General features: G+C 46.6%; 1 protein-coding gene across 1 annotated transcript in view; it reads left to right on the top strand.

The window, feature by feature from the left end:
* Nucleotides 1–293: 293 nt before the first annotated feature.
* The window catches only part of LOC145392796 (uncharacterized), a 144,763-nt gene continuing 126,106 nt past the window's right edge, over nt 294–18,950 (top strand). The window contains 1 exon segment of the mRNA XM_080267083.1: nt 294–525. Coding sequence (XP_080123209.1) covers nt 294–525 — 232 coding nt within the window.

Below are 18,950 nucleotides of genomic sequence, written 5' to 3'. Positions count from 1 at the left end.
GAGTAGACCAGTTCCATCAGGTAAGAATTTTCTAGTAAGACAATTTTTCTCACGGTTAAGCTGAAACTATTTTTTTTTTTTTTTTTTTTTTTTTTTTTTTTGCCGTGCTGTAGATTTGTCCCTTTTTAGTTTAATATATCTTAATGTCAGATTGTCACTACCTGGCCTACACACCTTTGCCATAGCACTTCTTTGAGTAGCACAATTATCATCCGTTATTTGGATACCGATCTTCGAGTAAGTTAACAGGATATACCGTAGACCATTCAAGAAATATTAGAGAACTAGTGTGAATGAGACCGAAGTGTGGGGGCGAAGTGTGGGGGCGAAGTGTGGGGGCGAAGTGTGGGGGCGAAGTGTGGGGGCGAAGTGTGGGGGCGAAGTGTGGGGGCGAAGTGTGGGGGCGAAGTGTGGGGGCGAAGTGTGGGGGCGAAGTGTGGGACCGAAGTGTGGGACCGAAGTGTGGGACCGAAGTGTGGGACCGAAGTGTGGGACCGAAGTGTGGGACCGAAGTGTTTATCCAGTGTGCGTGAGAGCAGAGGTAAAATGAATATGTAGGTGCAGTGAAATAGATTTAATGTGGTCCATTTCTCTGGGCATGTGAAGAGGATGGGGGATAACTGTGGAGAGTGAGAGGTGTGAACGTTGGGAGTAGAGTCGAGAGGAAGGGGTAGACTGAGATGGTTTGGGGATGAGGAGAGGAAGATGAGAACTGGGTGCAGAGTGTGTGAGGAGTGAATGTTGAAGATAATTTGAAAAGAAGGGGTAGATTGGGTTGGTTTGGCAGGAAGGATGGGACCTGAATGTATTAGCGTTGTGACGAGGGGTAGACTGAGATGGTTTGCGAATGTAGAGAGGATGGAGGATGACAGCTGGGTGCGGAGGGTGATGTGTGTGAACGTTGAGGGTAGAGTTGAGAAGGACTGAAAGACTTGGGATGATGTGTGACCTCGGGGACAGGGGGCTGAACAGAGCTGCTGCTGGGAGTGACCTAGTCCGATGTATGGAGGCATGTTGGGGTCTCTATAAACGAACGAATGAATGAAAGGTTGGCTAATTCTCCCTCCTGTTCGGACACGTGCCTCATCCCATCCATAGGCGGGTAAAGAGGCCGAGATGATCTAGATTTAACAACTCCCCTTATTGTGTTTTTCTCTGTCCTTGCTCTCTCACGCTGCCTCTCCCCAGCATTAGATGGAAGAGATCGGGATGAAGGAAAATAAAGATTGTCACTAGATAAATAACTTTCTACCTTAGCATTACTTGAATAGGGAAGTAGCATTATATTGTTTAGGCATAGATGCAGTGGTTACTATGCAAATTTTGATATATTTTTCCCTGAGGCACTTTGCTAGAGCCTTTAACTCAGTTCTGGGTTCATGCTTATCGCCACTTCAATCTGGGAGACTTGAGGCTGAAATTACCCTTCTGCAGTCCACCATTTTCCTTTTGAGAGAGATTCCTGTCTGGCAAGAATATTGACTTACTCCTTGAGATGGAGGGGTAAGATAAAGCCCTCAGTTCTGTCCTTCAGCATAAGATTTAACTTGTTGTTCAGGTAGCACTGTCGTTGTAGTTAAAGGGTTAATGAGTTCTGAAGCATATTTGTACTTGAAGGCAGTCGGAGAGGAGGGGCAGCTTGATGGCAGGGAAGGCCACCCATGCTGGGATGGTGTCTGGTGGTGTGGTAGGTCTCCATATTATAATTGCAAATCATACTAGATAGATAGATAAATAGATAGATAGAGAGACAGACAGTGGTAGAGTTCACGAGAGCTACCACCACCACCAACACCACTACCACCTTTAAAATGGGGGAGCAACTCTAGAATGCTGATTACTCGTGTGTAACAGCTACTCAACCATTTAGATGCCAGTCTGTTGAATTAACTATAGATAGGCCTGGTGGAGTGTAATGTAAATCTTGTATAGCTTTCGTTAAATCATGCAATGGTACCAGCTGTTGCTAATTGCCACTTGGTTGCAAAACTTTTCTCCGTAGATGCTGGAAAGTTGGAATGCACTAAAAGCCTACAGTTAATTACCTCAGTAAGGAAAATTTGAAAGAGTATTGCTGAAATTTATATACTCAGAATTGCTAATTGGAAACACCTGCAGCTGGCGTGTGGTACAGCAGGTAAATATGACTAACAACCATATATAGTATCTGGAAATTATCAGTCACCCATTCCACCTTGTGTATGTTGCATTGTTAAATATTCTGTAAACTTTTAATAAGCCTGGAGACTTGGAACAGGTTAAGTGTACTCATTATTACGCCTTCACTAAAGAAAATATCCCCTAAGCTGGATAAAGCCATTGGGTGTTTGTAGGAGTGAATTACAACAAGTGACAGGATTCCAGGGGCTGAACGAAAGACAGCTTGAGGGTGTGTTTGAAAGGGACAGCAGTGTTGATAGAAAAGCCTTGTCTTCCATGTGATTCTTATTTTCTAAGTTGCATTGGTCCCCTTAGCTTCTTGACTGATTTATATTTTATTTATGCTAATTTTGGACTATTATCTTTACCACACACCTTTAAAAAAAAAAAAAAAAAAAAAAAAAAGCCTTCATTAACCCTCTGAGCCATGGGTCCTCTGTTGTACAATGCCTGGTGGTAGCAAGAATGAAGTAAAACATAAATCACTGAGGAGGAGGTGCTAGGGGAGTATTTCTGAATTCATTCCTTGGCCCATTTGAATTTTTGAACTGGGTAGATTGCAGGCTTAAGTTACTCCTCTCCTGGAGTCCACCATCTTCCTTTCGAGGGATAAGGAGGTAGTTGAGAAATGTTTGTAATCAGGCAGTAGAGTAGCTGTGTTATATTAGGCCCAACACATAAAAGAAGAAGAAGAAAAAAAAGAGGTAATGATTAACTGAAAATTCCTTTTTCTCCTTCGGCCTTTGAATGTTTTTCCTTCTGCCTTTGACCTTCTGCCTGTGACAACCTTTTAAATGCAGTGTCCATATACCTTTTAGTGAATGGATCTTTACCTTTCGTTCAATTTTTGTTTGGAAAGATTTTTTTTGTTACTGTTTTAGATTTCTCACGTAATCCATACTTGAATATACGGTCTCTAGGATTGCTTCAATAGATATGGATAGATAAAACACACTGGGAGTAAGGTGTATAATTTTTTAGGTGTATTTGCGGTGTTTATAGTTTTTGCCATCCTTAAAACTTTGGCCATCCTCTTCGTCGTTGTTGTTATTCAGTGGGTTAAGGTGTTCCCGTTGGCTGGTGTTTGGAATTTAAGTGGGTGTTTGGTGTTGTATTTACTGTAGATGCCTGGTGTAGATAGATAGATAGATAGATAGCCTGGTGGTCTAGTGGGTTAAGGTGGTCCAGCTGGATGTGCTTTGGAATACTGGGTCTTATTTAGGTATGGAATTTAAACTGATCTTGTGTTTAGGTGATCCAGTTGGCTGGTGTTTGAATGGTAAGTGTGTGTTTTTGTGTTCATATGAGGTTCGTGCTAGGTGTGTGGTGGTGTGGTGTTTGGGTGTGGTGTTTGGGTGTGGTGTTTGGGTGTGGTGTTTGGGTGTGGTGTTTGGGTGTGGTGTTTGGGTGTGGTGTTTGGGTGTGTGGTGGTGTGGTGTTTGGGTGTGTGGTGGTGTGGTGTTTGGGTGTGTGGTGCTCTGGTGTTTGGGTGTGTGGTGCTCTGGTGTTTGGGTGTGTGGTGGTGGTGTGATGTTTGGATGCCTGGTGGTGTAGTGGGTTTGGATGCCTGGTGGTGTAGTGGGTTTGAATGCCTGGTGGTGTAGTGGGTTTGAATGCCTGGTGGTGTAGTGGGTTTGGGTGCCTGGTGGTTTAGTGGGTTTAGGTGTCTTGTGCCTCAGCATCCACAGCTTAGTATGTCTGTTTTGGGAGTGGTACAGTTCCCTCAGATAAAAACAAACCAGCTAGTGTTTTTCTGTATTTCCAGGAGGCGAGATGACTCAAGAAAATGATAAGACAGAAAGATCAACCAAGCTGTGTCAGTGGAAATGCCTTATGTTGCATGGAGATTGGTAATGTGTTAATACTGCATCTCTCTTTTTGCTTCAACTTGGCCTAAAATTGCCATGCTAGTCACAAAGAAGTGCTGTGGAAAAGGATTAACTTAGGTCAAAAATTACCATGCTAGTCACGAATATGTGCTACGGAAATGGTTAAACTTTGGCCTAAAACTATACCATCTCTGAATCTTAAGCATTTAATTATGACTATAGATTAAAATTAGTTTTGCTTATCACGAAGAAGTGCTGTGGAAAGGATGTAGAGCCATTGCTGTCTTTTTTTCCTATTGAATCAAGTAAAGTAAGCTGCTAAAAAGATAAATTTTAGCCAAGTTAAGGTGAAAGCTATAGCTGCATATACAGAAGGTCCTCGTCTGTGCTAGTCACGAAGAAGTGCTGTGGTATGTTAGTGGAAGAACTAAAGGTGTATATATAGAAAGAAATTGTTTCATAATCCAAGTAGTTTACCCATTTGTCCCTAGACTCGTTTGTGCTAATCATGAAGTGCTGAATTTTGTTTCCAAGTTGTCATATTGCTATACCACATTGATATGACTAGTAACCAAGGAGATTGCCACCTCGTGCAGGCAACCCTCTCCATTGCTTATCAAGTTTCATTATTATAGCATGTTGTCAAACCTGACAGATCCCTATTCCCTTTTGTCTCCGTTGCTGGCAGAGTGTAGTCAGATTGGAGGGTTCGTGTGACTAGGAAACAAAAATGTTATCTAGGGCTGGTGGCGGTACTGTCAAAGCAGAGAAAATGTGGCCAGGTGTGGTTTGTCACATAGGTATGGGACGTAACTCCATCTTGTGCAGTATAAGTGGGTGCATATGAGATATAGTGGTGTTAAAGGTAGACTGAAAGACGCTGATTAGGTGAGTGATTTGGCAGGGAGAGGATGCAGAGACTGTCAGGTGTGAAAGGATTGATCTTTCTGGTGCGTCTTTTGCTTGGGTGGAAGAATTTTGTGATTTAGGGAACATATTTGCCGCCGGTGGGACTGAAGCTAGCTGTTTGGCCATCCTAAGGAGTGGTTGGTGGAAGTTCAGGGAGCTGTTGCCTTTCCTGACACTGAGAGGGCTTTCCTTCGGTGGTAAGTGCTTAGGGATCTTTGTATGCAGCATGTTTTAGGAGCATGTAGTGAAGCAAGAGGATATTCGTTGGCTCATACAGAATTGATAATGATTAGACTTGTGTGTAGTGCATCCTTGAATGACAGGCCTTTGGTGGAGGTGTTCGGAATACGATTGAGGAGTTGAGAGGAACGATGGTACTTGAATGTGTTGATGTTGTGATGAGGGGTAGATTGAGATGGTTTGGGGATGTGAAGAGGAAGGAGGAGGATAACCGGATTTGGAGGGCGAGACGTGAATGTTGAGGGTAGAACTGCTTGAGGCAGACCAAAAAAAAGATTGGGATGACGTCAGAGACCTGAGGGTTAAGGGACTGAACAGGGAGGCTGCCAGAGATCGAGTAGCATGGAGGGTAACCATTAGGTGACCAAGGCAGATGCATGCATGTGTGTTGGAACCTTCATAAACGATAGGAAATGAAACAATTACCAAGGACACTTAATCGTACCACATAATTAAGGGTTATCTAACAATGCAACCCTCCCGATCCTTTTTGGGAGTCCAGGTGTGTCAGCTGAAAGGGATGTACCTATAAATCTTATTAAGCAGGGGAAAAAAAAAAATGTTCATTACCAGTTGTACAGAAGGAAGACTAAGCCATACCTGTGACTTTACACGAGGACACCTGTATATGCGCCGTCTATGTATTTGTTGTATTTGTGGATGTGGGAGCATCTCTTGGCCACTCAGACCCTTTTTTTCAGCATTTCTTTGCTTATTAGATTTTACTTTATTTCGGCCCTCATGATCCCACATCCATTACTTATAGATTTATATGTGCTGACCATAAAATATTTTCTTCATTCCAATAAATTATTGTTTAATATAAATGTTTTAATATTTCATGTAGTGGAGTACATTTCTTGCCTTCAAGACGTTTGTAGTATGAAGAACAGCTTGAATTTGACGAGCCAGTCATAGAATTTCCGATATTTTGGAAGCAGAAAAATTAAACGTGCTTTTTGAAATCTTACGTCAGTTGTCTTGCCAATGAGTGAAATATGTTTGTGACTTAATCAATATACAAAATACGTAACCCAAGAACTGAAGCTTAAAAAAAAAAAAAAAAAAAAAAAAAAAAAAAAAAACTCCCAGTGCAGACAGAATTTTTGAAGCTTCTCAACAGTTTGCTTAATGGCACATTGTGATGCAGCGCCAGTTTTCATTCCCTCTGACTACAACTGTTGCATCTTTATCTCATTTCTATCGCTACGTCAATGGTCACTGCTCCCCTGAACTGCCTGCTTGCATCCGTCCACCAGTCTGGCGAATGCGTAGCAAATTCTCGTCCCTTCTCTGTCCAGCTCTCTAACGCAAGAGTTAACTGTTCCTCCCAGTCTTTCATGTATGCATCAGGTTAACTCTGGAATTGCCCTTCTCTTTGTATGCTACTGCTCATGACCCTCCAGGCTTAAATGCTGTGTCCAGGCATCTCGAAATTAATGGATCTTGAATTTGGCTCTTAGCTCTTTATTTTATGTTGAGAACAATTTTTCAGGCATTCTAGTGTCTGGCTCCTTCATCCTTGCATTGAATGATATTTGTAAATTTAAATCTTTCTGAGAAAATAGCATAAAAATTAGCTGCTATTGTGTTCGTCATGCTGGACTTAAAGACCAATTGCATGAGTATGAAATGACTGGGAAGGCCGGGAACTGCATACTGATTTTATATATACATCATACTTTCTATTATTAGTTGCCCACTTGCACCAGACCAGGAGTGATAAAGATGCGTGTCTCGATTTGTTATATATTCAGGAAATTAATAAATAAGAGATGTAAACTGCAAGAGGCTGTTAATTACGAGACTGAGGTAACGCTGTTTTTCAAGTTTTTTTTTAAAGGGAACTGAGTCTTAAAGGCAAGAAATGTTACTTGTTACATAATGATATAACTTGTGGCCTTATCGCTAGAATTTTTTTTTTTTTTTTAGGACTCTGTTAATGTTAGCTATGTTATGCCATCAATCCACATGAGTCTAGTCAGAGATGATAGGTCACTCTGTTGCCTTTTGCTGCGAAAATTAGATTTGGGAGACCCAGGATGAGATGGAGGGATGGAGTAGAGAGGTATATGAGAGAGAGGTTTGTGTATGTTGAGGGAAGAGGATGGAGAGTGAGACTATGTAGGAGCGTTTGTGAGTGAGGTGGAGATGGGGGCAGAGGCAGAGAGAGGCTGAGGATGAGATAGAGGGATGGGGTAGAGAGGTATATTATACGAGTGTGGGTGGGGGGGGGGGTGTAAGTTGGGGGAATGGAGAGCAGGAGACTAAGTAGAAGTGTCTGAATGAGTGAGGTGGAGGAGGGAGAGACCGAGGATGAGATGGAGGGATGGAGTGGAAAGGTATATGAGAGAAGTGTAAGGTAGGGGGGATGGAGAGAGAGAGAGAGAGGAAGTAGGAGAGTGTAAGTGACATGGAGACAGGATGAGATGGTGGGGGAGTGGAGAGGTACATGAGAGAGGGGAGGGCATGAAGTGGAGATTTGTTTGTGGCCACCCTTTACGGGATTGAGGCGTCTGGCTATAGGCAGGTAGGATGTCCACACCTTAGCTTTCTGTTATAGTCATATGGCCATGAGTTATATATTTGTATGGAATTGTTTTCTACGGGATTATGCTCTGAACTTTAACTTGGGCCAAAATGGTAATGTTTCCAGCCTGAATTAAGAGTTATAATAGAATCTTTAAACATGATACAAGTGACTAACAGACTATGGAAGATTTTGATCCATAGTATAACCTTCCTATGCCCCGAGTTATGCGACGTAGCTGGAAAAGGATTAAAAAATTGGGCCAAGTTAGTGAAGATTATAAAATAGTTAGGTTTAGTGGAATGTGATTTTGTTGATGGATATTTCACGTGTACGACAACCAGTGCATGTTAGTATCTTTTAACCCCTTCAATACCGTGATGTCTTTCCCTCAGTGTATTGTTGATGCTTCCCTGATGATTTTATTCAGGTTTATTCTTGCTGCTGCCACATTACTTTCTTCAGCTTAGGCACCATCCCTATCTTGTCCTGCCATCCCTACCCTCCTCTCCTGGCTCTGACCTACCCTGCATCCATGCTATACCCAGCCATGTCCTCCCATACCTGACATGTCCCACCCCTCAAGGAGAAGTCACCCCCTTGCCATACCCAGCCGTGTCCTCGCATATCTGCCATGTCCTACCCCTGCACGAGAAGTCACCCCTTGCTATACGCAGCCATGTCCTCCAATTCTTGCCCTGCCCTACCCTTTCAGTATGTCACCCCCCCCCCTTGCCGTACCCAGCCACGCCCTCCCATACCTGCCCTGCGCTCCCCCTCCAGTATGTCACCCCCTTAAGCTGAATTGTGTGGTGTCAGCAGGAATAAACCATCCTCGTACTGAAGGAGTTAATTGGGCCTACTCAGTCCATTGATCTATGCCATTTTGACAAATATTCCTGCATTGCCCAGGTCTCAGTGATCTGGAAGCAACTGGTGCTGAAACTGTGTCATATGTCAGATGAGTAGGGTGCGATTTTTGTGTTGATCTTTAACATGCATTAAGGCAAACACAGGCTGCTTGGTTGCACAGAGTGTTTAGCAATGCATGTTAACCAAGCCCTTCTCATCCTTTGTTGATTGCCATGTCTACTTGTATAGAGCTCTGCCTGGCTTTAGCTGGGCAGAGCGATACAAGACATGGCATATACAAGGCGATGAGAAGGGCACGCTCTCGGAGGCATAAAATTCAGGGGCACCGAACCAATCTCGATAAATCGGCCACGAAAATACGGACTGGCAACCCTCACACCTTGGGGTTACCAGTCCGTATTTCTCTGGCCCATTTATCGAGATAGGTTATTTTTGCCACTCCTCTGCTCTTGTGTAACTCCTCTGTATACATAATGTGGAAATAAAACCAAGGTCTTTTACTACAATGTCTTTATTATATACCTTACATACCTTTTTTTGAACATATTATATATTTAAATGAGAACTTTTAAAATATACAAAAAAACAATAGACTAATGAAAAGGTACTATATATGGAGAAAACCTATTTTGGGTGGACAATGAGGGATGATTATTAGAAACTTGACTTAGACAAAATTTTGGACTTATAAAAGTGTTGCGCTAAAAATTTTGACTTTGAGAAGATACCTGAGCACATTGAGAACTTTGGACTTAGGGAAATATCAGCATCACGATTTATGGACTTAGGAATACAAGCTAAGATATGAAAATGATGATAGAAATATATAAAACTAAGCAAATTACACAAGTGGCAAGGCGAGGGAGGGAGGAAGACAGCAGACAACCGAGGGCCAGTTCAAGGGCAGGGCAAGAACAGCAGGACATAGCAGGGGGTCAAGGGCAAGAATAGCAGGGCAGGGGAGGCATGGTAGGGCATAGCAAGGGTGTAGAAGACGGTATGGCATTGCGTAACAAGAATGCAAGGGAGGGCATGGCACTGCATTGCAACGGTGCAGGGGAGGGCATGACGGTACAGTAAGAGTTCAAGGGAAAGCATGACAAGGGTGCAGGGAGGGCATGGTTGCATATAGCAAGGACGCAGGGGAGGGCATGACAATGATGGCAGTGGAGGGGGGGAGGCATGGCAGTGGAGGGGGGGAGGCATGGCAGTGGAGGGGGGGAGGCATGGCAGTGGAGGGGGGGAGGCATGGCAGTGGAGGGGGGAGGCATGGCAGTGGAGGGGGAGGCATGGCAGTGGAGGGGGAGGCATGGCAGTGGAGGGGGGAGGCATGGCAGTGGAGGGGAGGCATGGCAGTGGAGGGGGGAGGCATGGCAGTGGAGGGGGGGAGGCATGGCAGTGGAGGGGGGGAGGCATGGCAGTGGAGGGGGGGAGGCATGGCAGTGGAGGGGGGGAGGCATGGCAGTGGAGGGGGGGAGGCATGGCAGTGGAGGGGGGGAGGCATGGCAGTGGAGGGGGGGAGGCATGGCAGTGGAGGGGGGAGGCATGGCAGTGGAGGGGGGAGGCATGGCAGTGGAGGGGGAGGCATGGCAGTGGAGGGGGGAGGCATGGCAGTGGAGGGGGGAGGCATGGCAGTGGAGGGGGGAGGCATGGCAGTGGAGGGGGAGGCATGGCAGTGGAGGGGGGAGGCATGGCAGTGGAGGGGGGAGGCATGGCAGTGGAGGGGGAGGCATGGCAGTGGAGGGGGGGAGGCATGGCAGTGGAGGGGGGGAGGCATGGCAGTGGAGGGGGGGAGGCATGGCAGTGGAGGGGGGGAGGCATGGCAGTGGAGGGGAGGAGGCATGGCAAAGTAGGGGTGCAGGGCAGGGCAGAGTAAAGGGAGAGGAAGTGGAGGGGGCAGGGGGAGGGTAGTGGTGGTAGGCAGGGTGGTAGGGTGGGTTGCGGGGTAGTGGTGGTGGTGGTGGTGGTAGGGTGGGTTGCGGGGTAGTGGTGGTGGTGGTGGTGGTTGGGTGGGTTGCGGGGTAGTGGTGGTGGTGGTGGTGGTAGGGTGGGTTGCAGGGAAGTGGTGGTGGTGGTGGTGGTAGGGTGGGTTGCAGGGAAGTGGTGGTGGTGGTGGTGGTAGGGTGGGTTGCAGGGAAGTGGTGGTGGTGGTGGTGGTAGGGTGGGTTGCTGGGAAGTGGTGGTGGTGGTGGTGGTAGGGTGGGTTGCAGGGTGGTAGTGGTGGTGGTAGGGTGGGTTGCGGGGTAGTGGTGGTGGTGGTGGTGGTAGGGTGGGTTGCGGGGTAGTGGTGGTGGTGGTGGTGGTAGGGTGGGTTGCGGGGTAGTGGTGGTGGTGGTGGTGGTAGGGTGGGTTGCGGGGTAGTGGTGGTGGTGGTGGTGGTAGGGTGGGTTGCGGGGTAGTGGTGGTGGTGGTGGTGGTAGGGTGGGTTGCGGGGTGGTGGTGGTGGTGGTGGTAGGGTGGGTTGCGGGGTAGTGGTGGTGGTGGTGGTGGTAGGGTGGGTTGCGGGGTAGTGGTGGTGGTGGTGGTGGTAGGGTGGGTTGCGGGGTAGTGGTGGTGGTGGTGGTGGTAGGGTGGGTTGCGGGGTAGTGGTGGTGGTGGTGGTGGTAGGGTGGGTTGCGGGGTAGTGGTGGTGGTGGTGGTGGTAGGGGGGGTTGCGGGGTGGTGGTGGTGGTGGTAGGGTGGGTTGCGGGGTAGTGGTGGTGGTGGTGGTGGTAGGGTGGGTTGCGGGGTAGTGGTGGTGGTGGTGGTGGTAGGGTGGGTTGCGGGGTAGTGGTGGTGGTGGTGGTGGTAGGGTGGGTTGCGGGGTAGTGGTGGTGGTGGTGGTAGGGTGGGTTGCGGGGTGGTGGTGGTGGTGGTGGTAGGGTGGGTTGGGTGGTGGTGGTGGTGGTGGTAGGGTGGGTTGCAGGGTAGTGGTGGTGGTGGTGGTAGGGTGGGTTGCGGGGTAGTGGTGGTGGTAGGGTGGGTTGCGGGGTGGTGGTGGTGGTGGTAGGGTGGGTTGCAGGGTGGTGGTGGTGGTGGTAGGGTGGGTTGCGGGGTAGTGGTGGTGGTGGTGGTAGGGTGGGTTGCGGGGTAGTGGTGGTGGTGGTGGTAGGGTGGGTTGCGGGGTAGTGGTGGTGGTGGTGGTAGGGTGGGTTGCGGGGTAGTGGTGGTGGTGGTGGTAGGGTGGGTTGCGGGGTAGTGGTGGTGGTAGGGTGGGTTGCAGGATGGTGGTAGGGTGGTGGTAGGGTGGTGGTAGGGTGGGCTGCAGGGTGGTGGTGGTGGTGGTGGTGGTAGGGTGGGTTGCAGGATGGTGGTTGGGTGGTGGTAGGGTGGTGGTAGGGTGGTGGTAGGGTGGTGGTGGCGATGGTGGTGGTAGAGTGGGTTGCAGGGTTGTGGTGCTGGTGGTAGGGTGGGTTGCAGGATGGTGGTGATGTTGGTGGTGGTATGGGGGGGTAGCAGGGCGGTGGTGGTATGGGGGGGTAGCAGGGCGGTGGTGGTATGGGGGGGTAGCAGGGCGGTGGTGGTATGGGGGGGGTAACAGGGCGGTGGTGGTATGGGGGGGGTAACAGGGCGGTGGTGGTATGGGGGGGTAGCAGGGCGGTGGTGGTAGGGGAGGTAGCAGGGCGGTGATGGTCGGGGAGGTAGCAGGGTGGTGGTAGTAGGGAGTTGGATGGTTAGTAAGACAAGGAGGAAGGGGAAAGAAGAGAAGGAAGAAAAAGAAGAACAAAGATGAGAAGAAGAAGGAGGAGTAGATGGAGGGAGGGAGCCTAATACAATACATAACTATAAACACATGAATTACTAAAACACACAGAATAATAATAATGTACTCAAGTTTGTTTTCAATTGTAGTATAATGCCAGCAAGAGGTATCATTAGTTTAAGTGTCAGAAATTGCATATTAGAATACAATAATAATAATAATAATAATAATAATAATAATAATAATAAATAACTCAGTCAAACCTCTATCAACAATTCCCCATTTCAGATATTTTCACTAATCAGTTTCTCTATTAACCTGTTAGTCTAAATATAAACACTTCTCACATTAAAAACTCCTTAATTAATCTTAAAAATTGTTGTGCATCGTTAATGGATCTAAAAATATTACTAATTTATATTTAGTATTAAACAAATCTTTACACATAGTTGCTGTCTTGAATATGATCCTTAAATACTTGAGGAAAAAAGGCCCTCTTCTTGGGGCCTAACACTAACTTCAAGCAATGTTCACCTATCAGCAATTTACAGGTATATATATCAATTGTTAAATGAGGAATTATTTTTTGCTGGCATTATACACACCAGTGATTTGGGAAGGATGCAGAGCCACGGTGTTGCTATCCTTGTCTTACTCTGCTTCTGAGCTTTGGGGATGAGGCTGCCAAAGGACAAACCTCTCCGCCAAGGCAAGGGGAACGAACCAACAAACGTCTAACTCACATTTCAAAAGGGCGGCTGTAGCTGTAGTAGTGGTAGTGGTAGTAGTAGTTGAGGAGTAGGTAGGTTATGAAGGTGGGCGGCCTAAGGGACCTTCTTCAGGGGAGTCGGAGGTAATTCCCCAGAGGTTAGAGGCCACTGTGTTATGAGAGAAAGCACCGAGCAGGCGTCATCAACCCCACCCATCGGCAGCGGCAGCACCACCACCACCACCAACCACAGCAGTAGCAGGAACAGTAACAGCAGCACAAGTAGCACAGGCAGCCCCTGAAAATATGGCACGCTTTTAGGAGATAATCTTAAGTCTGTTGATAATTTTATCCTTTGTCTGTGGGGGAACTCAATACAAATCTTAATTAACCCCATAGTATTGCTGCTGGAGTGAGTGGATGATACGTCACTGCCACCTAGTTTTCACACTTGAGAAAATTATTGGAAATTGTGTCTAATACAAAAAAGTTTCCCCCCCAAATTTCCCAGCGGTGGAAATTAGACAGACAGACTGAACGATAAGAATTAGCAGCAATAATATACAATGCAGTTTAAACTCTACTCCTTTCACCTTAACTTGACCCAGATTTTCGTCATTTGGTGGCTTATTTCACTCAGCTCAAGGCAGAAAAATGCGGTACTGTGGCTCTACATCCTTTCCATAGCACTTTTTCGTGACTAGCAATTCCAGGCTGCGTTAAAAGGGCTATAATATGCAAATGAGTGTGTGAAACGAGCCATGTTTAGAATCTCTCTCTCTCTCTCTCTCTCTCTCTCTCTCTCTCTCTCTCTCTCTCTCTCTCTCTCTTCCACCGTGAGATTCTGAAAAGGAGACAGTTTTCCCGGAGTTCAGACATTCTAAAGTTTGCTTAACCCATTCCTTACGAGATCATTGACCTTCACTAAATAGTATCGTATAGCGGGAACATGAATAGAATGAAGTAGTGAAAGATGGAGATGGTGGTAGTAGTAGTAGTAGTAGTAGTAGTAGTAGAAGTAGTAGTAGTTGTTGTTGTATTTGTAGTAGTTGTGGTGGTGGTAGTAGTGCTGTTTAAGGAATATCAACGACATATTTCCCTACACTAACCCAAAATATTGCCACTATGATGCAGGGCAGTGAAATGGCGGGGGACAGGGCGACATGGAGGCGATTTGTTTGTGGCCACCCCTTACGAGATTAAGGCGTCTGGCAATAGATAGGTAGATAGACAGACGATGCAATATCCCAGTGACGTAAATTCTTTGTTATAACCCTGTGTTATTTTTATTGTTGTTGTTATTGTTATTTTTTTTTTTTGAGTGAGCTACACAAATGCGGAATAACGAAAATGACAACAACAATAATAATAATGACAATAATAATAATAATAAGTACCCAGCACATCCATTCACTTATAAGACACACGCAGGCACACTCACGCGCGCGCACGCACACACACACACACACACACACACACACACACCTCATCTTCAGAAAGCGCCAACGTGTAATATTATCAGCAATCAGCTAGTCACGAAGAAGTGTTTGCGCGTCTCCTTGGCCTTCAAAAATACGCCAAAAAAAAAGAAAAAAGAAAAAAAAAGAAAAAAAAAAACCAATCTCAGAATCCATCTCACTCAGTGTCTTACGAGATTCTTAAGATTTTTCTCTCACACTAAGATTGAATATTGGCCCATCATGGAAGACGGATTTTTTGGTGCCTTTGAGAGACGCTGGGATTGGAAGGAAATTGAGAGAGAGAGAGAGAGAGAGAGAGAGAGAGAGAGAGAGAGAGGGAGAGAGAGAGAGAGAGAGAGAGAGGTAAAACAGTTTCCCACGTAATTAGCCAGCAAACTCTGATCACCTTTATAATTCCAGTAAACAGGTAATTTAACAAACTTTTTTTTTATTTCTGTAAAATTGACGTCATTATAATAGTTTGACCACATTTCTGAGGGACTAGATCAACGGCAAAAAGGTCAGAGTGGAGAAAGACGGGGTGAGGACTTTGATGATGATGATGATGATGATGATGATGATGATTGGATAAAAAGTTAGATTGTTTAAGTTGACAAAGGGAGCCAGAGAGAAATTTTTGTAAGTCGTCTGTGTGTGTGTGTGTGTGTGTGTGTGTGTGTGTGTGTGTGTGTGTGTGTGTGTGTGTGTGTGTGTGTGTGTGTGTGTGTTTTAATCAGGCAAAATAGGTCATTGTCAGACACGTCAGAAGATTTTAATCAGCTGATACTGAGCACAGCAGCCACTCTCTCTCTCTCTCTCTCTCTCTCTCTCTCTCTCTCTCTCTATTTAACCATCCATCCATCCATCCATGAAAGAGAGAGAGAGAGAGAGAGAGAGAGAGAGAGAGAGAGAGAGAGAGAAATCTAGCAAACATAACTAGAAAATAGACGTAAAAAAAAAAGTACTTATATCACCTCTCCTTTTCCTCCTCCTCCTTTCCTCCTCTTCTCCTTCTCCACTCCTTTCTTCCCTCCTCCTCTCCTCCTCCTCCTCCTCCTTTCCTCCCTGTCTTCCGTAATTTCCTTTTTTCCCAGGCTCGCTTCTTCCGTCATATCTCTTTCACTTCCTCGTTTTTTTTTTCCCCCTCACTCTCGCCTCCTTCGTCCTCCACTTTATCAACTTCGTGTCTCACTCCATCACTCTCTCTCTCTCTCTCTCTCTCTCTCTCTCTCTCTCTCTCTCTCTCTCAATTATCCTACCCCTCTTTCACATTCTCCTTTCTTTTTTCTTTACTGTTATCCTCCTCACTCCTTTTCTTTCCTCATTTTCTTATGTTTTCCCCTCTTTCCCTTTCATCATACTTTCTTTCCTCACATTTTTTCCCCTCTTTCATCCTCTCTCTCTCTCTCCTTCCAATTTCCTTTCCTCGTCCCCATCTTCCTTTCATCTCTTCTTCTTCACCTCGTTCATCTCTTATTCTCCTCGTCATTCTCTCTTCTTTCTTCGTCTCCTCCATCCTCCCTCCCCTTCCATATTTCTCCTTCCTTTCTCCTTCTTCTTCTTCCTACTCTTAATTTCCTTATGGTCCTCCCTCTTTATCTACTTCTCTCTCCATCATGTCCTTCCTTGTTCCTTCTTCTCTTATCATTCCTTCCTTTGTCCTTCCTTCCTTACTTTCATCTCCTTCCCCACGTCATATCAGTTTTCTCCTAGTCTCCCTCCTTCCATCCTCGTTCCTTCCATCCTCGTTCCTTCTTTCCTCCTTCCTTCCGTCCCTCCTTCCGTCCTTCCTTCCTTCCTTCCCTCCTTCCCCATCTGTGACTTCCCAAAGAATGGTAGTGGTGCCTTGCGATCCATCACACGGCTGGCCAGATTAGGTGAAGCTCCTTTGATATATCACCGCAGGGCAGGGCCGGGGAGACGGCCAGAGATAGTTTGGAGATGGATTAGCGATGAGAGACAGTTGGGAGATGGATTAGCGATAAGAGGTAGTTGGAGAGAGCCTAATGATGAGAGATACTTGGAGAGACAGACTGATGATGACTGAGCGATGATGAAATATAGAAAAAGGGATAGGTTAGAAACTAGAAGGCACTGAAAGAGCGCATACCTCGGCCAGTGCCATTGTCATTGAAAAGGACCCGGATCAGGATCCGTAGATGTAGGGTCCGGATCCGGATCCGCCCCCAAATTTAATCATTTCTTCCTTGGTCCATGGCCCAGCGTTCCACAAAATTTCATCAAAATTCGTTCATAACTTTTTCAGTAATCCCGGATCCGGATCCGTGGATTTAGGATACGGATCCGCCCCCCACTTTAATCAATTCTTTCTTGGTCCATGGCCCACCTATGCACAAATTTCACTGAAATTCACTGAGAACTCTTGGAGCTATTGTGCGGGATACTCCGGATCCGAATCCGGCCAAAAATTTAATTATTTTAATCATTGGCCATAAAGCCGAAACGAGACGCAAAGAGACGGACGAAGCCTGACGGAAAAAGCGAATCCTGATAAGAAAATAGTGAGAAAAAAGGAAGTTGGTGAAAGTCTAAGCTTGGTGACGCCTATCTTCATTATCTTCCCTCTCTCTCTCTCTCTCTCTCTCTCTCTCTCTAAGAATCACAACCCTGTTAAAGCTAAAGTGAGCGTCCAAAGATTAATGAAAAAAGAGACCTGTTAACTCGCTCGGGGGTTCCAAAATGGTTCGCCCGAGAGGTTCCCAAATTATATCGTTCGGGGTGATTTTTCCTTCTCTCGGGCCGAATTTTAATAAAGAAGGAGCGAGGGGGGGAGAGAAGGAGGATAGAGGGAGAGAGGGAGGGGAGAGGGAGAAGGGACAGGGAGAGAGGACAGGAGGGAGGGGAGGAGGAGAAGGGATAGGGAGCGAGGGAGGGGAGAAGGAGAGAAGGATAGGGAGAGGGAGGGGAGAAGGAGAGAAGGATAGGGAGAGAGGAGAAAAGGGAGGGGGAGGGAGAGATGGGGAGGAGGGAGGGGGAAGGAAAGATAGGGAGGAGGAAGATGACGGAAACAGAATGGGGAAGAGGGAGGGGGGGAGGGAGGGAGCAAGGGAGAGGAGGAGGAAGGAATGAGGCAGAGAAAAGAAAGGGAAGGAGAAAAGGATGATGATTACAATGAAGGGAAAGAGAGAGAGAGAGAGAGAGAGAGAGAGAGAGAGAGAGAGAGAGAGAGAGAGAGAGAGAGAGAGATTAGACATTTACTCACCCATACATCCCAGCACTCACTCACTCACTCATTCACTCTTCCTTTCACGCAAAATCCACTCTACCAGGTCAGGCATCATCTCACATATTCATCAACTCTCTCTCTCTCTCTCTCATACACCTGCCAACTCTCTCACCCTCTACCTTGCACATTTTTTCACCCACGCTCTCTCTCTCTCTCTCTCTCTCTCTCTCTCTCTGTCACCTGTCGTCCAGCTTCCATAAAATTCTACAATATTTTCAGTTTTTGCGAACGAAAAAATACTGAATCTCTCTCTCTCTCTCTCTCTCTCTCTCTCTCTCTGGCACCCAATTCTTTAACACAACTCAATTTCTTCTTTCCAGTTACTTTCGTTCGCTTTTTTTTTATTGTATTAAACTTTTCTCTTTTTCTGTCACTCACTCACTCACTCTCTCTCTCTCTCTCTCTCTCTCTCTCTCTCTCTCTCTCGACTTTCTTGACATCCCCATTCCCCCCCTCCCCCTTCCTCCCCAACCCCACCCCTCCCCTTCCCTCCCCATCCCCTTTCTCCCCTCCCCTTCCCTCCCCATCCCCTTTCTCCCCTCCCCCTCTCCACCCACTTCTATATCCTCTCCCCTCTCACTCATGTTCTCCCCATCCAGTTCCTCACCTCTCTCTCTCTCTCTCTCTCTCTCTCCACCCGATAAGCAAGATAGAGGGAGCGACTGACTATGTGTTGGGACTTTCCTTCCTTCCTTCCTTCCTTCCTTCCTTCCTCCTTCCCCGATAACCAAGACAGAAAGGGCGGCTGGGACTCTGCTGGGGACTTTCCTTCTCTTCTGCTTCCCTCCTTCCTTCCTTCTCTCCTTCCCTCCTTCACTCCTTCCCTCCTTCCCTCCCCCGATAATCAAGACAAAGGGGCGGTTTGCTATGTGCCTGGGGACTTTTCATAACACTATAATCGCCTCGTAAACACCAGGAAGGAAGGAAGGAAGGAAGGGAGGAAGGAAGGAAGGAAGGGAGAAAGGAGAGAGGCAAGGAAAAAGGAGGGAAGGAGGGAAAGGGGAAATGTGGGAGGAACGAGGGAGGAAAGGATGAGTAAGGAAGGAAGGGGGAGAGAGGAAGGAACGAAGGAAGGATGGAAGGAAGGAAGGACGGAAGAAGGAATGAAGTAAAAAAGGATAGAAGAGAAGAAGGAGGGGAGGTCAAACGTGGCATTGGGCAGACTGGGTGGTGGTGATGATGATGATAATGATGATGATGGCGATAAATGATAAATAGATAATGATAACGATAATAATGATGATGATAGTGATGATGATGATGATGACAATGATAAAGTGTGATGAGGGGGTTGTCACTGCCCCCCCCCAC

Source organism: Coenobita brevimanus, chromosome 23 (genome assembly GCF_032717465.1).
Source record: "Coenobita brevimanus isolate Jiangsu-jjx chromosome 23, ASM3271746v2, whole genome shotgun sequence".
Lineage (NCBI taxonomy): Eukaryota > Metazoa > Arthropoda > Malacostraca > Decapoda > Coenobitidae > Coenobita > Coenobita brevimanus.
This window is presented reverse-complemented; position numbering and strand designations above follow the sequence as displayed.